Consider the following 10,141-nt stretch of genomic DNA (forward strand, 5'->3'; position numbering starts at 1 on the left):
AGGCCGGACACCCCCCACCCGCATCCTCGGCCTCTCCTCGCCAACGCCCGAAGTCTGCCCGTCCCGCCCCGCCCTGGGCCGCACCTTGAGGTGGGTGCGCAGGCCGCCAGCGCCCCCAGACTGGTCGGTGATCTCGTACGCGCCCGTCACCAGCAGGTCCTTGTGGATCTCCTCGCGGAGGCACTTGCGGGAGTTGATGGGCAGATGGAAGGAGATGGCGAGAACCGAACTGGGGCCGAGCAGGAGAGGTAAAAGCAGCAATGCTAACTGGCAAGGGCCACGCTGGACTTGTAGGCCAGACAAACGAGACATGGTGCCGGAGACTGTTAACACCCGGGCCTCGGCCGCGGCGGAACCGGAGGGCCCACGTGACTCACCTCTGGCCTACCGGCGGCGCAGGCGCCATTTTGGAGACTGGCAAATAGACAAAAAAAATATATAGTAAAGCTTATAAAAGGGAAAAAAGGACATGATATCACGCCACACCAATAAGTTAGAGTGGCTAAGTAAAATTTTCTAGAAAACTTCCGGGAAACTTACTTGTGTTGAGTTCAGTGACTATTCAGTCAGCCATAACAAGTAAGGGCAGACCCGGAAGTAATTCTCCTTCAACTGGCGGAAGCAGTGCTTGCAAGTTCTAAGGCGGGTGCGATACCATAGCAACCAAGGCCCAATAGGAAACAGCCACAAGACCCTTTGCTGGACCGGTCGGGCTGCCACCGGGGCGCGCGGGGCGTAGGCGGGGCGGAGGCGGAGGGTGCGCAGTCGCAGTGCAAAGCCGCCTGAATGACAACCGGGACGACATTGACCGCTTGAGAGGAAAACTTGGGGAGGCTGTGCGGAAAGACTCCGTGGCTCCGAGGCGAGCGGGGGCCGGCGCCTCAGAGAAGGTCTGGAGGTCACCCGGTAGCTGTGAACCGGGCGGGCGGCCCGTTCAGGCTCCTGAGTGGGATATTTGGGCTGGCGTAACTGTTTGCTTTCTGAATGTGCATCTTATTTAGCAAACGTTGAGCGCCCGCTAGAGTAGCTAATGTTCAGACTGACTTTGGGTTTTGTATTTCAATGGAATAAAACACTTTTAATCCAGGCTCAGAGCAGGACCTAATTCGGTTTACCAGAGGAGCATTGTCAAGGGAAGGCAAGAATTTGTGTGTTTTAAACGCACACACATTTTAGGGATCCAAGTGGCTAGTGTGTAGTAAGCAAATTTACACAGTAATCGTGCTTTTGTTTCACAAATATTTTCTGAGTACCTGCTATGTGCCAGACGCTATATCCCCTGCGGTGTATACCAATATGTTTATTGGTTGAACAAACCACTGTTGAGATGCTACCAGATATTCAGGACCGAAGAAAATACAAAGAGGAAAAAGGAATACACGCCAGTCTGTGTTTGAAATCATCTACTTTGGTTAGTGTTTACTGAGTATCTACAGAAATACCCAGAGTATGGACTATCTGCTCTTGGTAATTTAAAAAAAAAAAAAAATATATGTTAGGAGGTAGAGAGAGTGAGAAACATCGATATGCTGCCTCCTGCACATCCCCCACTGGGGACTTGCCCAGAACCAAGGTACATGCCCTTGACCGGAATCGAACCCGGGACCCTTCAGTCCGCAGGCCAACGCTCTGTCCACTGAGCAAAACCGGCCAGGGCTGCTCTTGGTAATTTAAACGATTATTCTTTATTTATAACTGCTTGCAATCCATGTAGTTCTTTTCCTGGAACCAAAGTCCCACAAACAAAACAAGAACAAACATAAAGGAGCAAGAAAGCATTTTAAAATCTGACAAATAACATGCTACAACTATTTGATGAGGTGTCCACTTAGGAACATTTAGTTTATTTTATTCCTGATCTAAGATAAGATTGCTAGTCTACTGGTACGTCCTGATAATCTGCTAATTTTCGTTGGCCTTTTCCCTGCATTGTAGGGAATCGGTACCAAGCAGCTATGTAGTTCGTCGTTTGGACTCAGTCCTGAGGCTCTGCTGACCATCAGCAAGAGATTCGCAGCCCATAAACTAGCTGTGTGGTTTTTTTCCTTTAAATTTCGATCTGACATTTAGATAAGAGCGTCTACATTTTCAGCTGTTTTCACAGGTCTCACTTGATATTTTCAAAAACCATGTGACATAGACTGGACAAGTCTGTTCATGTCATAGATAAGAAAACAGGTTCAGAGAAGCCAAAGAGATTCTGAGAGGCTCAAAGTTTAAAAGTGACAAAGTCAGTCTAAGGGCCTGAGCCTTCTTCGGGAAGGCGCTATTATTTATTATGTTATAGATAAAGAAATTGAGACTTAGAGAAATCCTTACTTTCCTAAATCACAGGTCTCATCCTTTCTTGTCCTGCATTCTCACTCATCCGCCAGTTCCTAATTCTTTCGTACCCTCTTCCCTCGTTTATATTTTTCTCCTTAGCGCTCACCACTAACTAATATAATATACATTTTACATAACATGTTTATGAATCTGTTTCCCTAGCTAGGTTATCTGTTTTGTGAGGGGCAGGTATTTTTACCTATTTTGTTCATTGCTTTATCTTCTGAATCTAAAATAGTGCCTGGCATTTAGAAGGCAAAATGAACAGTGGTTCAATGAATGCAAGATGGATTCCTTAGCTCCTAGCACAGTGATGGCGAACCTATGACACGTGTCAGAGGTGACACGCGAACTCATTTTTTTGGTTGATTTTTCTTTGTTAGATGGCATTTAAATATATAAAATAAGTATCAAAAATATAAGTCTTTGTTTTACTATGGTTGCAAATATCAAAAAATTTCTATATGTGACACGGCACCAGAGTTAAGTAAAAAAAAAATGGTTTCAAATATCGAAAAATTTCTATATGTGACATGGCACCAGAGTTAAGTTAGGGTTTTTCAAAATGCTGACACGCCGAGCTCAAAAGGTTCGCCATCACTGGCCTAGCAGAAGGCCTAACAGCGAATTCCTTACATTATTCCTTAGCTATTTCACACAAATCCGCAATGTATATAAAGTGAGGTTTCAGTTTCATCAACAACATGCATATCTTGTATTTGAATTGAAAAATGTGTTCTTGTTTTCATATAAAGACAGAAAAAAATAAATCTCCCCTCTCTGCTGTGGAACTACAAGACTAAGTAGATACTTCTGGGGAACCCACGTTTTTAAATTGCATCTGCATGAAAAATGTACCATTTTACATCACTGTGGAGAAACGGCCTCATTCTGAATTGAAGAGCAAACGGAAAGTGTCCCAACACATTTCTTCCTGGCCTGAGAGTCCCCTTCCATCCCCTCATCCTGAAACTTCCCCAATTAGACCCAGATTCCTGAAGCCCTGAGCCTCTGGACGTAAAGAAACGTCATGAGGACACACCCTCCGCCCAATCTATCCCTAATCCACCGATTTCTCAACCTTCAGTTTGTAGGAGAGGGAGCATTTTTAAAACACACCTCACCCCAGACGATGAATTCAAAGCTCTGAGTAAAAATCTGCATTTGTAATGAGCTTGCTGGGTGATTCTGTGGTTGGGAATCCTCAAGCACTTCCTCCCTCTCAACACCTCCTTTAGCCAGCCTAATCCTCCACTGTGGCTTGATGCTCGCCGGCTCCAAGGCAAAAATAGCCAAGGATTCCTAATTCCGGTGTCCCTGCTCATCCCGTGTACAGTCCCACTCACAGCGTGTATTTAAGTAGCTAAAACAAGATGGGCAGCAATTGGGCAGCATTGGTCACATGTCATACTTTTTGACCCAGAGAATGATTCTAAGGACCTCTTTTATGGGTCCTTAAATTCCAGAACCCCCTCTGCACTGCACTCTGGGTGATCTCATCCAGTCCCACGACTTGTTTTTTTAATGTATTTTTATTGATTTCAGAGAGGGAGTGATGGGGAGAGAAACAGAAACATCAATGATGAGAGAGAATCATTGATTGGCTGCTTCCTGCACGCAGGATTGAGCCCGAAACCCAAGTATGTGCCCTGACCAGGAATCAAACTGTGACTCCCTGGTTCATAGGTTGGTGCTCAACTATTGAGCCACACTGGCTAGGCCAGTCCCATGACTTTAAATGCATCCATAGGTGATAACTCCCAAATATGGATCTCCAGCTTTGACCTCTTCCCTAAACTCCAGAGTTGGTATCAGGCTCCTTATTTGACATCTCCACTTGGATGACTAATTGGCAACTCATACTTAACCCTTAATTTCCTCTTCCCCCCCCATCCCAAATCTGCTTCTTCCTCATCTCAGTAAATTACACCACCTTCTACTTCTTCACTGAGGCCATCCTTGTTTCCTCTTTCTCTTACCCCCTCCCCACACAGCCAGTTCATCAGCAAATCCTACCAGTTCTGTGTCCTAAATTTATCGCAATCCGTTTCTCCTCCTCTCTGAACTAGGGGTCGGCAAACTACTGCCCATGAAGCAGACAAATCAAGCATTCAACTGCCTGTTTCTGTATCGCCCAAGGGCTAAGAAGGATTTTTACATTTTTAGAGGGTTCAAAAGAAGGAGGAAGAGGTGCCAGACAGAGGGGAAGAAAAGGAGGTGCCTTAGAGAGTTTATGTGGCTCACCAAACCTGAAATATTTATCTGATCCTTTACAAAAAAGTTTGCTTCTCTCACCTAGACAGCTTCCCTGTAATCATGTTCCTTACTATACCTTGACTGTAAATATTTTTAAAATGTAAATCAGGTCCTAGCAGGTTTGGCTCAGTGGTTAATTAAGAGTGTCGGCCTGCGGACTGAAGGTCCGGGGTTCGATTCCAGTTGAGCACATACCTCAGTTGCAGACTCAATCCTGGCCCTGGTCAGGGAGTGTGTGGGAGGCAACCAATTGATGTGTCTCTCATGTTGATGTTTCTCTCCCTCTCCCTCCTCTCCTCTCCTCTCTCCCTTCCACTCTCTAGCAATCTATGGGGAAAAATATCCTCGGTGAGGATTCTCATGTTGATGTTTCTCTCTCTGTCTCTCCCCCTCCCTTCCACTCTCTCTAAAAATCAATGGAAAAAGATCCTCAGGTGAGGATTCACAAACAAACAAAAAATAAATCAGACCAATCAAAATAAAGCCCAAATACCTTACCACAGTCCAAAGGCAACAGTGGTCTGGCTCCTGCTCTAATCTCAGTGACCACTTCCTCCCACCACACCCAGCCGTTCAGTCTCCAGGCTTTCCAAACAGCTTACATGTCTACATGCATCAGGGCCTTTGCACTTACTGTCTACTTGGAGTTCTCTTGCCCAGATCTTGTCCCATGGACTCTGGACTCTGCAGGCTGCTCCTCCTCATTCAGGCTCCAACTCCCAATATCACCTCTTAGAGAGCCCACCCTGTGTAAGTAAGCCTGTCCCAGGTTACCCTCTATCACATGATCTGGTTTTATTATCTAAATAGCACTGGTCACTATTTGAGAGTATCTTGTTATTTATTTTCTTGTTTATTACCACCCAGTCCCACTGGAATTTAATCTCCAAGGGAGCAAGGTCTTTGTTTTGTGCCAGATAGATCCCTGAGACCAGACACAATCTGTAGTGGGTGTTCAAAAAATATTTGCCGAGTGAATAAATGCAATGATACAACATATAAACCACTTAGCACATCAACATAGAGCAGTTGCCCAATAAATGCTAGTTCCTCTATCTAGTATTTTAATTGCCATTTTTCACGTGGAGAAGCTGAGATCCAAAGCTGTTAAGTGACTTAGCTCAAACCATACTATGAGTCAGGGTTAGAGCTGAGAATAGAAACGAGAGCTCTTAACTGCAGACTAGTTTTCAGACATAATTGTCATTACATTTGATAAAACACAATGCTTATTATTTAGTTCCCACTCTATTAAGAAGTTTGATATTTCAGGGCAATATTTTTCCACCCTCATTCACATTTATAATTCAGCTTTTTTGGATTTTAAGTGAATATAAGTCTTTTAGAACATTTATGAAGATGTTAATAATGTAAAACTTGTAGCATCTACTAGTATCGCCCCTGAATTCACTTTCCTTAAAAAAACAAGATTTATCTTTCTCTCCAGATTTCCATGGTGCTAAATTTTTATCTTCCTGGGTGGGAAACATGAACCCCAGTACTAACTCTCCATGACAATTAATGTCCTTCAATATCGCCAAGATAAACTATCAAGACCCTGCCTCATATTCTATAGCCTGTAATCCTGACTGCTAGGATCAAAGTTATTCTAGTGATGTAGTAGGTGAGCTGAGAGCACGAAGGAGTCTGGATTTAACAAACATTTCACTAGGAACAACTTTAGAGATGATGCAAGCAAAAGATACAAAATGTGTCCCAAAAGAATTAGTTTGGGCCATGACCAGTTTGGCTCATGGACTGAAGGTTTGCCTCAGTGGATAGAGCGTAGTAGGCCTGCGGACTGAAGGGTGCCAGGTTCGATTCTGGTCAAGGGCATGTACCTTGGTTGTGGGCACATCCCCAGTAGGGGATGTGCAGGAGGAAGCTGATCGATGTTTCTCTCTCATCGATGTTTCTAACTCTCTATCCCTCTCTCTTCCTCTCTGTAAAAAATCAATAAAATATATATATTTAAAAAAAGAATAAGTTTGGGAAAACATCGGAACCATTACCACTACCCACATGCTTTGAGAGCAAAACAAAGTTGAAAAGGACAGGATGAGAAGGGAAGCATCTCCCTTGCCCCATAAGCACTGTTTGCTTATGGAGAACACTGGCCCTTATGCAGAGAGAGAAAGCCCAGGAAGGCAAAATTCCAAGGTGGAAATGAGATGGGGGAGGAATCCACTGGACCAGTTGAAGTGGAGGAACCAAGGGACAAAAAAGAGGAGTTGCGAAGATGGGACTCGGGGGGAGAAGGAAATAGGGTCAGGTACGGAAGAAATGGGAAAATCGTCTAATACTTTGTGAAGTAGCCCCTGAGTTGAGGCCTTCCAAACAAGCATTAACAGTCAAATGGCATCTACCCTCAAGCATGTGGCTGTATTGCACTCCACACCTGGACACAGCCATGCCTGGAGACTATACATGTACAGATCCTCATAGAGTTTGAGATTCTTTCAAAAGTGCTTGGAGACCTTCAAGTTTGCTAGAGCAGAAAACTACACTGTTGTCAGCCTTCACTCCTGGTTCTAGGAAAGTTTTGGGTTTCCTCTCCAATGCTTTTTTCCCCTTGATAGGCAGTATCTGGTGTCTAGCAGTCTTTGAGATCCACCAAAACTCATTCTCCTTCAACAAAAACTCGATCTTGTGAGAGATATGGACCATGCAGATGGAAAGAGCACTAGCTGCAGACACCTTGATAATGCTGTATGTCTTTCCCTTTATTAGCTACATGAATCACCTCTGCACTCTAGAATCCTCTGAGCAGCCTTAAAAAATTGCCAATGCTCACCAGTGGTTCCCTAACTTTGCTGCACATTGGGATCATCTGGGGATCATTTAAAAAAGTGCAGAATGTCCCCCAGACTTTCTGATGTAAATGGTATGGGGTACAACCAGGGCATCAGAGTTTTTTAAATCTTTCCTGTGGTCCAATATGCATCCAGGATTGAAAACAAATGCTCCAACCTAACCCTTGCCCACTCCTATTTTAGCGCCACGCCTTTTAATGCCTTTCAAGTGGCATGTGCTCAGTAGATATTTCTCAATTTGATTTACATTCCTGTTTCTCCCGCTGAAACTCTGTTGCCCTTTCTCCTAGAACCTGACATGAAATTAGTCCTCTAGTAACTAGAGTACTTGGAACACCAGCTTAGGGATAAGGTTCATTCCTCTGCTGGCTGTGTTCTCAGCTCCAGTGTTAGCCACGAGGGAGGAATGGGAAGCAAGGCCTTCGGATGAGGAGGGCTCTCTCCCCGCAGGCACATGAGGGAGCCTTTTCTTGTCCCTTGCCGAAAGTCATTGTGGCACATGGACAGAGGAAGTACTAATAAGCTTTCTAAAGAGGTACTTCTCCAAGATTTTGGTGTTTCACAGACCACAAGCAGTGCTGTCAGTTCTACAGATGGCCAACTTCTGCATTTTGGAGAGCAGCTTCCGAAGATAGATCCTTCTGCATCCCTAAAGCAGAAGACACAGCTGTGGGGAAGGGAATCATCGGAGTCTCTAAGCCAGATGTCAAAAGCCACTACCCACATGTTGGTCAGGGACAAGAACGACCGGTCCACCAAGAAGTCATTAGAGACAATTGACTCTTTGGAATGAAATTAAAGTGACGACATTACAGATATTGTAATAGCCAGGGCTTCATGGCAAACCCACGCTGAGCGCCATGGACTGGCATTCCAATGATGTATGCTCTAGACAGCGGTCCTGGCTCTGCCCTGCTGCCCACATACTGGGTCACTTTGAGCTGGAAATTATACTTTCTAGGTGTTGGCATCTTCTTTGTAAAATACAAACTCAACAACTAAAGACAGAGCCTTTCTTTGACTTCTTACAAGCCTACATCCAAAGAGAAGTGGCAAGTTTGCAAAGGTGATGCCACTACCTCATTGCCAGCTGTGCTCCGCCACCTCCTTTAAGGCCTGCTGTCCTGGCCGGGGATTTGGCCATCGTAGCTGAGCTGTCTGCAGGCTGTGACCTCCACAACGCCGTGTCTAATTGCAAAGACCTTCCCAGGACAAATGGTGTGACTGAGATGAAAGCCTCTGTATTCGTTTCTTAGTGCTGCCCTTGTAAGTTAGCATGAACTTAATAGCTTAAAACAACAGAAATATGTTCTGTCAGTCTGGAAGCCAGAAATCTAAAATCAAGGTGGCAGCAGGGACGTGCTTCATTCAAAGGCTCTAGAGGAGAATATTTCCTTGCCTCTTCCAGCTTCTGTTGGCTCCAGGTAGTCCTTGGCCTGTGGCTGCATAGCACCAGTTTTTGCCTCTGTCTTCAAGTAGACTTCTTTTCTCTCTGTCTCCTCTCCTTTTGTAAGGACACTTGTCATCGGATTTAGGTCCCACCCAGATAATCTAGGACAGTGATGGGGAACCTTTTAAGCTCGGCGTGTCAGCATTTTGAAAAACCCTAACTTAACTCTGGTGCATGTCACATATAGAAATTTTTTGATATTTGCAACCATAGTAAAACAAAGATTTATATTTTTGATATTTATTTTATATATTTAAATGCCATCTAACAAAGAAAAATCAACCAAAAAAAATGAGTTCGAGTGTCACCTCTGACACGTGTATCATAGGTTTGCCATCACTGATCTAGGATGATCTCATCTCAAAATCCTTAATTTTCATCTTTTCCCCAATAAGGTCACATTTACAGGTTACAAGGGTTAGGATTTCAATCTATCTTCTGTGAAGACACAGTTCAACCCAATACAACCTCCAAATAGAGAAGGGTAGAGGGATGTACAAAATCCTATCCATCCTTAAACCCCAAGACAAATGTCACCGATTACCTAGGAGACATTGCTACTTCACATTACCTAGATACCTCCACTGGGCCATCAAGTTATTCCTGAACTGCCCATATGTCCCCCCGCCCTCCACTTCTAGATCACCTATATCAGAATCCCCTAAAGATCTTGTTAAAAATATGGACTTCTGAGACCCTTCGGGAGGCATGGGTGTCGGTGCAGACATGGCCACGTTCAAAAACCACACCATGTACAACCGGTCCTGAAAATGATGCAGGAAGAGCAACAAGAAACCCCAGTCACAAAGATATGAATTTCTTATGGGAATGGACCGCAGGTTCCTGAGGAACATGTGCTTTCCCAAGAAGCAAACAAGAAGGGCCTGAAGAAGATGCAGGCCAACAACGCCAAGGCCATGAGTGCATGTGCCGAGGCTATCAAGGTCCTCGTCAAGCCCAAGGAGGTCAAACCCAGGATCCCAAAGAACGGCAATCACAAGTCCAATCAAGTTGCTTACATCTCTCACCCCACGCTTGGGAAAAGTGTTTGTGCCCACATCACAGGGTCTCAGACTCTGCCAGCCAAAGTCTAAGGCTCAAATCAAGACCCAGACTATTGCCCTAACCGGTTTGGTTCAGGGGATAGAGCCTCAGCCTGTGGACTGAAGGGTCCAAGGTTCAATTCCGGTCAAGGCACATCCCCAATAGGAGGTGTGCAGGAGGCAGCTGATCGATGTTTCTCTCTCATCGATGTTTCTAACTCTCTATCCCTCTCCCTTCCTCTCTGTGAAAAAAT

General features: G+C 44.8%; 1 protein-coding gene across 1 annotated transcript in view; it reads right to left on the reverse strand.

The window, feature by feature from the left end:
* Positions 1–618, reverse strand: part of TMED10 (transmembrane p24 trafficking protein 10) — a 33,100-nt gene extending 32,482 nt beyond the window's left edge. The window contains 2 exon segments of the mRNA XM_006779651.2: positions 85–414; positions 541–618. Coding sequence (XP_006779714.1) covers positions 85–312 — 228 coding nt within the window. The 5' untranslated portion in view covers positions 313–414; positions 541–618.
* Positions 619–10,141: the final 9,523 nt, after the last annotated feature.

The sequence above is a fragment of the Myotis davidii genome, unplaced genomic scaffold, assembly GCF_000327345.1.
Source record: "Myotis davidii unplaced genomic scaffold, ASM32734v1 scaffold309, whole genome shotgun sequence".
NCBI lineage: Eukaryota > Metazoa > Chordata > Mammalia > Chiroptera > Vespertilionidae > Myotis > Myotis davidii.